Source organism: Nicotiana tomentosiformis, chromosome 12 (genome assembly GCF_000390325.3).
Source record: "Nicotiana tomentosiformis chromosome 12, ASM39032v3, whole genome shotgun sequence".
Lineage (NCBI taxonomy): Eukaryota > Viridiplantae > Streptophyta > Magnoliopsida > Solanales > Solanaceae > Nicotiana > Nicotiana tomentosiformis.
This window is the reverse complement of record NC_090823.1, coordinates 47,452,055-47,467,711: the sequence shown is the minus strand read 5'-3', so window position 1 is coordinate 47,467,711 and position 15,657 is coordinate 47,452,055. Positions and strand designations below refer to the sequence as shown.

Sequence of the window (15,657 nt, the reverse complement as noted above, 5' to 3'; positions counted from 1 at the left end):
AATTGAGAAGCTCGAAGTTGAAAAAATTGACCAAATTTGACTTTTTGAGTAATTAACCTCGGTTCGGAGATTTGATAGTTTTGGTAGGTCCGGAGGGTGATTTTGAACTTGGACGTATGGCCGGATTTGCATTGGGATATTTCTAGAAGATTTCGGCACCATTTTGCGGAAGTTGGCAATTTAAAGGTTTAAAATCTTCTTAAGTTTTGCCATGGTTTGACTTTAAGGCTATCGAGTTCGAATTTTTTGTTTCGGGACTTGGAATAGGTCTGTTTCATTATTTGAAATCTGCCTGCCAAATTTGGTGTCATTTAGTGTTGAATTTTGTGAAAGTCATTAATACGTTGAGGCGATGTTGGCTATTATTGAAACAACCATCTTATGGAGCATTTTCCATCAATTATTTTTGTTGGTATTCTAGTATACGTTGTGGTGGAGCCATGGGCTATTGTTGTGGAAATATTGATATTGTTGTTGTTGGCAAGTTGTGATATGTGGGCACTTGTGGTGCGAGCTATTATTGTGATATGATATTGATGCGCATGCGGCGGTATAAGTCTTAGGTTGATGTGTATGCGACTATATAAGGTGGGACTTATGTGTGTGTGTATTGCTTGTAGGGGAACTACATGAAGCCAAGAGGCATCATAAGGTGGGCTAAAGTGCGTGTAGCAATTTCGAAAAAAATTATTTTCAAAACCTATTTCAAATGTAAGGCTCACGTAGCGGTATAAGGAATGATTTTTATTGAAATTGAGAAATGTGAATACGTGGCGGTACCTCAGTTGTGATTCTTGATTATACGAGGCGGTACCTCAATTGTCATTCCTCACTCAATTTGGAAAAAATGGGTCATCATTTTCTTTACCCGACAACTCTTTCATCATTCCCCGGTAATGAGGGGTAGCTGTTGATACCCAATTTTGCCCTCGTATTTTTTACATTATTATATATACTTTCAAAATATCATTTTTGCATCATTACTTAATTTACAAGAGTTATACAAGTATTTTCTATAATCTTTTTTAAAAGCTTTAAAATTAATTTTCTTGCATTTAAATTATTTGAATATGCAATAATTACCCATTAAATTATTTTATGATGACTTAATCATACAAATTTATTACTTGCATCAACATATATATATTTCAGAATATTTACTTTATTTTATATAAGTATATTTATATTTTTAAGCTATTTACATAATTTTGCAATAATAGCCTATATGATGTGCATAATTATATTTTATTACATTATTTGTACCCAAATAGAATTTTATACTTTTAAAATATTAAATTATTATTTTTTGGCATCTTACTACACAAATAATTTTTTTATTATTTGTTAATTACTTTTTATAAATAGTTTTTAAAATTTTCATGTATTTAATTGGTAGCCTAATTTGGAGCCAATTCTGGACCAATTTAATGGCCCAAACGTCCAAAATCTCTGAGCCCAATCTTACCAGCACAAACTAGGTGACCCCTTTAATCTCACCCCGGTCGGTACCCATTTAAACAATCCGCGCTATTTCCTTTTTGATCTTGGCCGTTAATCTCAAATGATCAACAGCCCGTAATAAATCCCTACCCTTTCCTTATATCCCCTTACCCCAAACCCTAATCCTATTCCCACACTCTAGCCGGCCCTAAAATCCTCTCTACTCTCCTCTTCTTTGAGAAACTCTAGATGACGTATCTCTGAACCCCTCCAAATCCGGCCCTAAAATGGAATCAATCATTAATTCACTTACCTATTTTGTGGTACTTTACTATTGTACATACACCTGTGGTGTTACTTAGTTCTTTTCCTATTTTTGGCAAGAACTACCTCTCAAAATCAGGCCTGGATGACTTCGAACTTCAAGGATTTAGACGATATTTTATCTATATATGCTCAACAAAAAGCGATCTGCACTCTTGGTTCGATTTTCGGACGATTGAACCCTAATTACGATTTGAGACTCTCTATCTCCTTCACTGATTTTGACTTGTATGTGATATTTTCTTTCCTTATTTGTGCTTAATTGATTGTTTTCCATGTTTGTTCTTGCAGTTTCTACCACTATATAAACTCCTCCCCTAATCCCCTTTGAAAACAAAAATCAGAACGAATATTGTTCTCTCATTCTCACACATTATACTCTGAAAGCCAAGGCCATTCGAATTCGATTGTGTTATTTATCAGTGCGAGCACTGCCCGGGGTTTATTCGAAACCTATGAGAACTCTGACGCATTGGGATTTTGGGTATTCTGCTACTCTTCCCTACTGTTAATTGAATTACCTCTGAAAATTGCTCTTCTCATTTTCTTGTTCGTTAATTGATAACTAGTAAGAGCCTTTGGCCTTTTCAATTTCACCCTCTATTCGCTTATGTTATTCTTCTGTATTTCTATGGCATTGAGACTTTTGTGAATCAATATGCTACTATGCCACCTTTGTTTGCATTCCTATTTGCTCTGAAATTATTCTCGTGGTTCTATATTTTTCTAGCATCTGAACTAGCCTAATTTCTAACTCTGATTCTAGCTTTCTTAGGCATGTCTAGACTGGTGTGTTTGTGTATGTCAGAATGCTTATCTCTACTTCTTGTCATGAGTTTATCTTCTACCCTGTTCTGGATTCTTGTGATAATCCAATTTACACCTAGAATATATTAAATCATTTAATGCTTTCCTAGAGTTATCTCTTGATCCTGTTGATTAGCCAAACATGCTTTCTCTCTACTTAACATGTGCTCCCCGATTTGTTCAATCTAGTGCTCTTTAACATTGCCTAAGACCTTTAGAATGAGATGCAGTATCTAGGCCCTACTCCTATATATGATTGAGACTTAGTGTCTTGTTAATCTGGAGTTGATATATTTTTACCTATCATGAGTTCTGATATTGTTTCTGAACTTTGGTGTCGTAACTGATACTCAGCATGTTGAAGTTATCTCATTCAACTTAGTATTTCCTCATGAACCTGTTATGCTGCTCTCACTAGGCTCTCATGTTAGACATTCTATTGTATCCCCCACTTGTGATTGTCTATGACTCTGCCAGGTTCTCATGTTAATTTTCTTAGCGAAAGCCTTGACTAATTCTAGATTATGCTTGATTTCTGAAAGTTTGCATTGTATGTTGTCATCCTAAGTAGACATATCTATGAAGTTTTCTAGTGTTTGACTGTGTTTAGCATGCTACTCCCATTCTTTTGTTGAATAATTGCTCACGTGTGAACTTATGTTGTCCCCTATGTAAAACTTCCCTTGTTAAAGATGAGTCCTGCTAACTTCCCTAGTTCATTTTATGTTCAATCAATTCTGTCGCATTGTTTCTGAAACATCAATGTGTTTTAAGCGAATCCAACTAGTTGTCATGTAATCCTGCCTCTATGAAGCAATGCTTCAAGATTGTTTTCATATGTGTTCCATTAGTTTATTTGGTCGAGAAGATGATCTGTATTTGTTGGGTTTGGTATGAGTTCATGTGTGACCTTTGGACCGTGCAAGTGGATGCGCTCTCCTATTTGAGAAATGTTTGGTTCTGAGCCTGTTATTCATATTAAAAGAAGTTTGTTGAAGGCCTAGTCGGTACTGGGTTATTTTGTTTTGGTCTGTTTCTAGGCGTACAGTTATTCCTTTGTGTGATCTTTATAATTGTATTCATTATCCGGCCCTGTAATAATTTATAAACAAACGATGAGGGAGATTAATGAAATTGGGGAGGAACGGGTATATTCTATTTTGCATAAAAGGGTAAAAAAAACATGCCTATAGGGTCTACATACTTTGTTTGCTATTTTTGTTTCACATACTATATTTCTACACACTCGTAGAAAGCATGCTTATAGGAACTCGCACACACTTCACTCGATTGTCTAAAGCATGTTTGAGTATTTGCTATAATTGTTCCCAGGTCTACTATTGTGCACACTCAGACAACATACCTATAGGATACAATAACGCATGTTTTACTTTATCAACCTAGAAACCATGCCTATAGGACTAAAGTGTTATAAAATCAAGAATAGTTATCAACTATTAGAAATCCTGTCTATAGGATACTGTCACCTTCTCGAGACACATGTCTATAAAATCACCACTGATAATTCGAAATTCTGAGATCATTTCACTGTTTTATTACATAAACCATGTAGATGTCATGCCTATAGGTTTGTAATACCGTTAATCTGCAGATTCATTAATTTAAAGCTGCAATACTCCCTATATAACGTTGGAAATCAGAATCCCATAGAAAACATGTCTATTGCATCTGAAATTGTCTACTGCCAAACTGCCCGCGTGCACTTGTTGTTTATGTGTGGAGGTTAATTTGAGCCTTTAATTGTACCTATGTGTAGTCCTACGTGTTTTTGAATGTGCGCTAGTTTTATCATTTTGAGCATCCTAAGTGAAGTCTAAAATCACCCAAATAGAGGTCCAAAGCCTCCTGGACCATAGGTATGGGAGGGGTAGTGCACGCCTAGCATACGGTATAGAATTGAATTAGAGCACCTCTAAGTAAACAACTTCAACATAGTAATCGGGTAGCAAGAGATGATAGTCTGTGCCCGTTGAATAATATGAGCAACCCTTACCTCAAAGGAGTTGCGAAAAATTATTTATGTTGCGAAAAACCCCTCCCTCCTTTCTTTATGAACTCATTATTTATACTTAGTCATTTAACATAGATCAATGTACTTGTATCCTTGTAGTCATTAAGATTTGTGCCGGTTCTCACGTGTTCTAATAAGACTCTTCCATTTTCTTTTATTTATTTGATCACCTAGTCTAATTACATAATCCACATATTTTAAATTTCGACCGGAACCTATAGTTGAGGACCTCGAATAGTACCTAACACCTTCTCTTTGAGGTAATTTGAGCCCATACCCGATCTTTGGTGACACAGACTAGTCATGCAGAGTTATTCTCAAATAGGTGCTCTGACACACCTTAAAACTCGTTAGGCGGCAACTCTTCTCTTTTAACACCTCCCTTAGAAGGGTTGTCACACGTCGAAATCCACTTTCGCGAGAAAATAGGGCAGGACAGCATGGCGATCTGCTGGGGATATACTTATGCTCTTACCATAATGAACTTTACTTATGTGGTTTACTTTCTCTATCTTAAAATTGCCATTACATGCATATCCCTTTCCCTATTCGACTTTATTTGTTTTAAAATGCTATTACATGCACCTCTGTTTCCTCATTCACCTTTATTTTGCTGTGACATGCACATCCCTTTCCTTACTCTCCTTTATTTGCTATGACATGTACGACCTCTCTCCACCCCCATCATCTTTTCTATGACTGTTATATTACGACTCTCCCATCCCTATTTCCCTACCTGCTTCATTACGTTCTCGCATATTTTTTATGAGCTAAACTGACTTCTCTCTTTTGTCTTTCTTTTCTTTTCTCTTCATGCTCACTTTTGCTATTTTATGATTTCACGTACTTTTATCATGCAAATACTTGGCAATGTGTTATTATTTTTGCGTAAAGCATGCTCCGTATCATACTTCACTCGTGCCAATTATCAACATAACGGCGCTTGATGAGTGTCCGCGCTTTCCTGAAATCACCATTTTTAAAATCGAAAAGGCTTATTTGCGGTAGACTAGTCGATCGACGGTGCAGTCGACGGTCCCGTACCTTTCCCTCTCAAGTCGTCCTCTTGGGAGTACCAGTCTAGACCATTCTAGAAACCTTACTCAAATTTGAAATGTACATGCATCATGCTAAACCTAGTATGGGTTGACGCGTTGTTAATGTAACAACCCCCTAAGATGAGCCTTGTACAAAGTCCGACGGAATTTCCATAGTCCCAATGGACATTATCATATTAGGTGCATTACTTGGAGAAAATATGCCAACGTGTTGATCATTATTGCATAAGTAGTCAAATCTGGAGGGGAAAAGGGCTAACCTTTTTTGTTTGCAGAAAATGAAACATGAAATCCCAAGGTTCGGTATGGTCCAGAATGTCCCGCCTCTGCTACTTGACTGGTGGAATGACCTTGCGCCTTGTGACAACAATCATGTGAGGAGAGTACTTAGTGACCTGCCATCTTTGCTGAACATTCAACCAAATAGGGAATTGATCGAGGTCGCTACCATATTCTTGGAGGAGAAATGAGCTATTTTTCGGTTCGGCAATATAGAAATAACTCCTCTCCTAGAGGAAATAGGGGGTTTCACCAAGTTATCATGGGATAGTCCGGGACTGCTAGTACAAGAGAATCGCACTCCTCGCGGTTTTCTGTTGGTTTTCAAGAAGAATGATGAACTACTCTGTCTGAAGAAATCATACATCCCTATTAAGTTTCTTTACGAGCGTTATGGGCATAGCATGTCGTATCGTCTTAATCATAATGAACTAGCCATTACTTCTTTTGGAAGGGTGCATCGACGGGTTTATGTTTTCATTGTCTGCTTTGTAGGGTTGTTGATCTTTCCAATTAAAGGGGGAGGAATTCATACTCGCTTAGCCATGGTCGCCAGGACTTTAATGGATGGTATCGAAGGACAAACTTATACTATCATCCCAATGATCTTAGTTGAGATGTACCGTGCTTTATATTGGTGTAAGCGTGGGTTCGGCCACTTTGAGAGTTGCAATCTATAAATACAAGTCTGGCTGCTAGAACACTTTCATAGGTGTGAGTATCGTCAACATCTTCTGCAAAGGCCCCTAAATGACTACATAGCCAACCATAACCCAAAGAAAATGACGTTTATTCCAGACAAGTTTGCAAAGCCTGGAAATACTGTAAGTTGGGTGCATTTCTTCAGTAATCTGACAGACGAGCAAGTGCATTGGATGTTTGAATGGTTTCCTAGTAGTGAGTTCATCATCAGTTAATGGGGACTATCCATTTGGTACTGATCGGGTTGCGAGGTATCTACCCTTATGCTCCTATAAGGGTAATGAGACAAGCAGGAAGAAAAAAAGTCATACCTCGGGTTTCCAACATATTCCAGTACAAGGCAGATTTCAAGGGAGATGTCATCCCATTCAAGTTCGAAGTGCAACACATGTGGAACCAAACAATCTTTGTGGAAGGAGAAACCATTGAGCCAGACAGGTATCACGCCGGTCATATGTACTACTATCTATTATGGCTGGAAGACGACATAGTTAGGGACGTCAAACCAGGAGTCAACTTGAAGGATAGGTTCATAGATGAAGTGGCTGAGGCACAGGTGAAGTACAACAGGCTACGCAAAAGGATGTTCAAGTCCGAAGCTAAACATCTGGAGCAGCACAAAGTGAACATGGAGGCGATAAGAGAATGGAAGGAGATTGCCACTAAGTCAATGGAAAGATTGGAATACCCGGAACAAGGACTGATGGAGCTAGAAGGGAAGATGAGAAAAAGCCTTTTGCATTGTCAAGACATGGACGACGATGAAGGAGGAAAGCTGGCAAAAGCTTACTTATTGCTGGATATGTGCGATCTAGGAAATATTATTCATGGGGTCAAGAGATCCAAGCATGGAGAAGGTCATTTAGGGACCAAGTAGATTAGGAGATAATGTTCTTTACTGATTTCTAGATTAGATTAGATTTCGATGTAATAAGGCTAAATGCCATTAGTAACTTTATTTTATTATTGTCGATTTAGTAAAAGATTGTTTTGGCTCATTTTCGTACTAATGAAATGAAAAAAATATTGGCACCAATTTTCTCCAAGTCTATGTGTCGCTTAGTCCTACTTAAAGTACAACGAGGTCCCCAATATAGGACGAGAATTATTGCATGACTTTGTGAAACATGTTTAAGTATTGCGAACACTCTTTTATTTCACCTTACTCACTTGGTTACCTTTTATTTTTCTTTCTTTCTAAATATTCCCATTCTCAAATGTTGGTTCGTGCATACTGGCATCATTAGCATACCACACTAGATCCAGAGGTCCTCCACCTCCTCCTCCACATAGCGACCGGAAAGGAAAAAGCAAGGGAAAAGGAAAAATGGATGATTTAAGTGGTATCCGGAAAGATAATACTACTATGACAGAAAATGTTGAAACTTCAGATAGTAGAATCACTCCGGGGCAGAATGAGTTGGTCTTACGTTTAGAGCAGAAAATCCTGGAATTACAGGGCGAGCTTGAACAGGTCCGAAATCTTGCAAACCTCTCTCTTACTCTCACCGTTCCCGACATCAACCAGCAAAACCCTACTATCTAGAACCAAACACTACACAACACACAAAAAATCAAAATCCACCACCCATAGTTCTGAACCCTCCCGCAAACACCAGTTTCATAATCCTGCACGTCCCCAAAACCTTAACCTGCCACCAGTGCCAATCCCCCAACAACCCCACCATCATCCAACTCAATACCCGCAAACCACCACTTAGCATACTCCCCAAAATTCACCACAACCTACTCTTGATCCCCAAAACTCGATCAACGACCACACGTATACCCAAGTTCCAGGAACTCATCAAAGCAATCCGATATATGTGGAAACCTTACCCCATACCCTGCAGCAAACCCTATGCATACCCAAACCTACTAAGAAGGACCTGCTAATTAGAAACATGGCAGAGGAACTCAAGAAGCTAACAGGAAGAGTCTAGAGTGTTGAAGGTGGGAAAGATATTAAAAGTCTACACTATGAGGACCTATGTATTCAGCCGGATGTGGAACTGCCTGAGGGTTACAAACCTCCCAAGTTCGAAATGTTCGATGGTACTAGTGATCCAAAGGTGCATCTGAGAACATATTGTGACAAGCTTGTAGGAGTGAGTAAGAATGAAATACGCATGAAATTGTTCATGCAAAGCCTTACAGGAGAGCTTTGTCTTGGTGTATCAGTCAAAACCTAAAGAAGTTGGTTAATTGGGTGAGTATGGCATCATATTTCATGGAAAGATTCAGGTTGAAGGTGCACAAGAATGCTTTGATGAAGGTGCTAAGTGAAGCTTATGTACCCAGCGGCATCACTAGTGGAGATATGGCTAACATGGTTGGACAGGTACTGGAAAGCCATAAAATCACTTTCCACAAAGACGAGTTACCACCAGAAGGACTAAGTCACAATAGGGCATTGCACGTCATAGTGCAATTCGAGGATAAGTTCATCGCCAGGGTCTTGATAGATGAAGGTTCAAGTATGGACATATGCCCACTGACCACTCTAAAGAGATTGGGTAAAGCCTTGCATGAGATAAGAATGGGAAGCATAAATGTGAAAGCGTTCGATGGATCTCACAGAGCCACTATCAGAGAGATCAACCTCGATATACAGATGGGTCCAACTTGGTTTGATATTGAGTTCCAAGTACTAGATATATCTGCTACTTACAATCTATTGTTGGGACGGATATAGATACATGCAGCCGGGGCAGTGGCTTCAACTCTGCACTAGGCTGTGAAGTTTGAGTGGAATCATCAGGAGGTGATCATTCATGGAGATGGAAGCAACCCCATCTACACTAATCAGACCGTTCCAATCATCGAAAACAAGTGGAATTTGGGCGGAGAAACATATTACTACATTGAACGGGTGATTGCAATGGAAACAGACAGATGGTGGAGTAAGAAGATAGAAAGCATATTGTTGTGGACGGGATATGAACCAGGCAAAGGTCTTGGCAAAAAGCTTCAAGGGATCACCAAACCCGTACAACCACAGTATCATGGCACGACCTTTGGACTCGGATATGAATATACATGGCAAGAATATCAGGATTGGACACCGCCATGGCGTGCTACTTATTATCCACTAAACAGCCCGTACCACCGATGAACCAGACATTCCACCAGGCTGACATGATATGGAGATCTGAGGAAGATGAGGTTTTGGCCGGCATGAGGAAGTTGTTTCTAGATGAAGAAGACATGGACTACAATGTAATTGTTGATGATGATGAGGAGGAAGACCTTACCATTCAGACGATGGAAGAGGGAGCTATTCTCAAAAACTGGATCGCCGCACCGTCACGGGCTTGCCGAGTTCCTGGGTAGCCTGGCAAATTAGCATGAATTACTTTCAAATAGTTTTGAGCATTTAAGACATTTTTTGTATTTTATTTTAAAATAATTACTCGAGCTATCGAGTAGTACTTGTTGACATTTTAAAGTTTTAATGCATTACTGCTTTTCATATTTATTATTATCTTTTTACATTATTTTCAGCATAATTATTACACATCCCGAAGAACCTACGACTGTGACATCTAATAAGACAACGCAACATAAGAACGGTGATTCAGAAGATCTGGAAGATAATATAATACCAGAGGAAATCGTCAAAAAAGTAGAGAACTTTGAAAACAAGCCGAAGTCTAATCTAAAAGAAACTGAGGCCGTTAACTTAGGGGATTCTGAAACACTCAAGGAAACATGTATGGGCATTCATCTATCACTGTCAGAGAAAGAAGGCTATATTAGATTCCTAAAGGAGTATGAGGATGTCTTTGCATGGTCCTACGATGATATGACTGGTTTGAGCACATCCATAGTAGCTCACAAGCTACCCATCAATCCCATGTGTCCACCAGTAAAGCAGAAGCTCAGAAAGTTCAAGCCAGATATGAGTTTGAAGGTAAAAGAGGAGATCACCAAGGAAATCAAAGCCAAGGTTCTCTGAGTGGTCGAATACCCGACCTAGTTAGCCAACATTATGCCAGTTCCAAAGAAAGATGGGAAGGTTAGAGTATGCGTCGATTACCGAAATCTGAACAGAGCAAATCTTAATGATGATTTCCCGCGGCCTAACATACACATACTGATTGACAACTGTGCCACGCATGAAATCCAATCCTTTGTGGATTGCTTCGCAGGATACCACCAGATTTGGATGGATGAAGAGGATGCCGAAAAGACCGCCTTTATCACACCATGGGGAATATATTGCTATAAAATGATTCCATTTGGTTTGAAGAATGCTGGGGCCACCTACATGAGGGCCACGACGACTATGTTCCATGAATAATACACAAGAAAATAGAGGTGTACGTGGAAGATGTTAATATCAAATCTAAAAGGAGTTCGGATCACATAGCAGACCTGAAGAAATTTTCTTGATCGGCTTCGAAAATACAACTTGAAGTTGAACCCTGCAAAATGTGCCTTCGGAGTCCCTGCTGGAAAATTATTTAGTTTCATCATCAGTCGCTGAGGTATTGAGTTAGATCCGTCAAAAATCAAAGCTATCCAGGACTTTTCACTGCCAAAGAATAAAAAAAAATGTGATGAGTTTTCTAGGGCGCCTCAATTATATCACCCGTTTCATAGCACAATCGACGGCGATATATGAGCCAATCTTCAGAATGCTGAGGAAAGATGCTACAACAAGTTGGACTAAAGAATGCTAGAAAGCCTTCGACAAAATCAAAGAGTATTTATCCAAACCGCCTGTGTTGGTCCCACCAGAACCAGGATGACCCATGATGCTTTATCTGTCTTTGTTGGATGGGGCCTTTCGTTGTGTTCTAGGACAACATTATGAAACTGGAAAGAAGGAGCATGCAATATATTATCTAAGCAAGAAGCTCGCGCCTTGTGAACCCCGATATTCTTTATTGGAACGCACTTGCTATGCTCTGACATGGATAGCCCAGAAGTTGAGGCATTATTTCTGTGTGTAAACTATATATCTCATATCGATGATGGATCCACTAAAATACATCTTTAAGAAACCCATGCCTACAGGCAAACTAGCTAGGCGGCAGATATTGCTGAGTCAGTTCGATATCATCTATGTAACCCAAAATGCAGTCAAAGGGCAAGCATTGGCGGATCACTTGGCAGAAAATCCCATAGACGGAGAATACAAACCATTGAAAACATATTTTCCCAACGAGGAGGAATCGTTTATGGGAGAAGAAATTACCGAGGCATACGATGGTTGGAGGATGTTCTTCAACGGAGCAACAAACTTCAAAGGAGTGTGTATCGGAGTTGTCTTAGTGTCAGAAACCGGTCAACACTATCCGGTATCCGCAAAACTCAGGTTTTCGTGCACCAACAATATGGCAAAATATGAGGCCTGCATCGTGGGACTCAGGTTGGCCATTGACATGAACGTTCAGGAGTTTTTGGTAATCGGAGATTTAGATCGATTGGTGCACCAGGTTCTATGAGAATGGGCTATGAAGAACACTAAAATATTGCCATACTTGCACTGTGCACAAGAGATGATCAAGAGATTCACAAAGATAGAGTTAAAGCATGTTCCAAGGTTTCAGAATGAGTTTGCAGATGCATTAGCCACTTTATCCTCCATGATACAACACCCAGACAAGAATTTCATCGATCCTATCCCAATAGTAATTCATAAGAAGCCAACTTATTGTGCTCATGTTGAAGAAGAGATTGACGGAAATCTGTGGTTCCACGATATCAAGGAATACTTAGAAAAGGGAGAATATCCAGAGCACGCTACACACACTCAAAAGTGCACGCTTCGAAGATTAGCGAACCATTTCTTTCAAAGCGGAGGAATTCTGTAGAGAAGGACTCCTGACTTGGGATTGTTGTGATGTGTCGATGCCAAGGAGGCATCTAGATTGCTCGAGGAAATACATGTCGGAACTTGCGGACCCCACATGAATGGTTTCGTTCTGGCCAAGAAGATACTAAGAGCAGGATATTTCTAGATGACTATGGAAACAGATTGCATCAAATATGTTCAAAAGTGTCACCAATGCCAGATACATGCTGATATGATACGAGTGCCACCCAACGAACTCAATGCAACGAGTTTGCCCTGTCTCTTCTCTGCTTGGGGAATGGATGTCATCAGACCAATTGAACACGCTGCTTCAAATGGACATAGGTTCATTCTGGCGGCTATCGACTACTTCATGAAATGGGTTGAAGCCGCATCCTATAAGGCTGTAACTAAGAAGGTGGTAGCAGATTTTGTTCGGGACTGCATCGTTTGTTGATTTGGATTACCTGAATCAATCATTACTGACAATGCCACCAATCTAAACAGTGACTTGATGAAAGCCATATGTGAAACATTCAAGATCAAGCATCGGAACTCTACAACATACAAGCCGCAAATGAATGGAGCCGTAGAAGTCGCTAACAAGAACATCAAGAAGATATTGAGGAAAATGGTAGACAATTACAAATAATGGCACGAGAAGCTACCGTTTTCTTTCCTCGAGTATCGCACCATAGTCCGTACATCTACTGGGGCAACCCCCTATCTACTGGTTTACAGTACTAAAGCCGTTATTCCCGCCGAAGTAGAAATGCCTTCCTTAAGAATCATATAGAAAGCCAAGCTCAGCGACGCAGAATGGGTATGGAGCTAGTATGAACAACTAGCTCTCATTGATGGAAAAAGAATGAATGCAGTATGTCACGGTCAACTCTACTAGAGTAGAATGGAAAGAGCTTTCAACAAAAAGGTTAGGTCTAGGCAATTCACACCGGGTCAATTGGTACTAAACGGATCTTCCCGCATTAGGATGAAGCAAAGGGAAAATTCTCACCCAACTGGCAAGGCCCTTACATGGTTCACCGAGTATTAATAGGAGGAGCACTAATACTTGCAGAAATGGATGGAGAGATTTGGCCAAAACCTATCAATTCGGATGCAGTCAAGAGATACTATGTTTAAGACTATGTTCGCACTTTCTATTTGATGTAACTGAACTATGCTTGACCTGATTCCCATTAAAAAGGGGATACGTAGGCAGCCCTATGGGTTTGGTCACATCATAATAAAATATTCATTCCCCCTATGGTCAGAAACAGGGATAAAATTCATGTTTGCCCGATCTCATCATGTTTGGAACCGCCAGGAGTACGCATTTAAACTGGGGCAGAATATTTAGGAGGATCCTCAAAATTCTGAGAAAAGAGGTTGCAATGTCTCAAAAGCGCGTCACAATCATCAATTCAACAAATTATTTGCTCTCGTGCATTATCACATATTTCAAACAACTACATTTTCATAAATAAATTATCAAACACATGTTTTTCAAAAGTTTTGTTTCTATAGCAACCAGACGTTACTCGGGGTAACTCAACCAGAGACTTCAGAAAAAAGCAAAGGCGAAGCAAGAAATCGAGAGCATGAACCAACCTTTCCCCCGCAAAACCCATGATTTTTCTTTGGATACAGGCACAATGAACATAATAGGAATGTCTGCAAAAACATACACACAGCAAGATCACTATCTTTACAACGATAAAGGTCGCCAAACGCAAACACATCAAGCTAAAAAATGCTTTATTCTCTCGCATTCAGTCATTGCTTTTCTTGCATAGGGCTAAGCATTGCCCTTATCATTACATAAGTCTAAGCACTGCCTTCTTTTGTATAATACTAAATATTGTATCTACTCCTTGCATAGGGATAAGCACTGCCTTTCCTTGCACGAGACTAAGCACTGTATCCATTCTTTGCATGAGACTAAGCATTGTCTCCATATTGCATAAGGCTAAGCATTGCCTTTCTTTGCATAAGACTAAACATTGTCTCCATTTTTTGCATGAGACTAAGCACTATCTCCGCATTGCATAAGGCTAAGCATTACCTTTCATTGCATGATACTAAAAACTGTCTCCATTCTTTAAATGAGACTAAGCACTGTCTCCACATTGCATAAGGCTACGCACTGCCTTTCTTTGCATGAGACTAAACACTGTCTCCGTTCTTTGCATGAGACTAAGCACTGTCTACACATTGTATAAGGCTAAGCACTGCCTTTCTTTGCATGAGACTAAGCATTGCCTCTATTTCTTGCATGAGGCTAAGCATTTCCTTCATTATTACATAAGGCTAAGCATTGCCTTTCCTTGCATGAGACTAAACACTTTCTTCATTTCTTCCATGAGTCTAAGCATTTCCTCCATTATTGCATAAGGCTAAGCATTGCCTTTCGTTGCCAGAGACTAAGCACCGTCTCCTCTCCTTGCACGAAGCTAAGCATTGCCTCTATTATTGCATAGGGCTAAGCATTGCCTTTCCTTGCATAAGACTAAATATTGTCTTCATTTCTTGCATGAGGCTAAGCATTGTCTCCATTATTGCATAAGCCTAAGCATTGCCTTTCCTTGCCAGAGACTAAGCACTGTCTCCATTCCTTGAACGAGGCTAAGCATTGCCTCTATTATTGCATAGGGCTAAGCATTGCTTTTCCTTGCATAAGACTAAACATTGTCTCCATTTCTTGCATGAGGCTAAGCATTGCCTCCATTATTGCATAAGCCTAAGCATTGCCTTTCCTTGCCAGAGACTAATCACTGTCTCCATTCCTTGAACGAGGCTAAGCATTGCCTCCATTGTTACATAAGGCTAGGAATTTCCTTTTCTTGCATGAGACTAAACATTGTCTCCGCCCTTTGCATCGGACTAAGCATTGCCCTCATCTCATACAAGACTAAAAATTGTCTTGTCTTGTTCTCACCTATGACTAAGATTTTTCTGTTTCCTCTATCACACAATCGATATTGCCGCATCTTTGCATCTCATGGGATGAAACATCGCCATATTTTCACAAGGCGTCATAGTCTGAGGGCATCATCCTCATAGCCCAAAGACATCATGCCATGGACGGAGGATCTCTCGAAATTGCATATCATTATTCAAAGGCGTCATGGTCCAGAGGCATAATCTTCATAGCCTGAGGACACCATTCCATGGCCGGCGAATCCCTTGTCATATACTTCATGGCCCAGGAC

At 39.7% G+C, this 15,657-nt stretch overlaps 1 protein-coding gene across 1 annotated transcript; it reads left to right on the top strand.

The window, feature by feature from the left end:
- Positions 1 to 11,621: 11,621 nt before the first annotated feature.
- On the top strand, positions 11,622 to 12,095 carry LOC138902586 (uncharacterized). Its single transcript, XM_070190468.1, has one exon. It carries the CDS (start codon positions 11,622 to 11,624, stop codon positions 12,093 to 12,095), a length of 474 nt encoding a protein of 157 aa, XP_070046569.1.
- Positions 12,096 to 15,657: the final 3,562 nt, after the last annotated feature.

Coding starts and splice junctions, on each gene's coding strand:
- LOC138902586 (XM_070190468.1), top strand. CDS start 11,622: ATGGATCCACTAAAATACATCTTTAAGAAACCCATGCCTACAGGCAAA.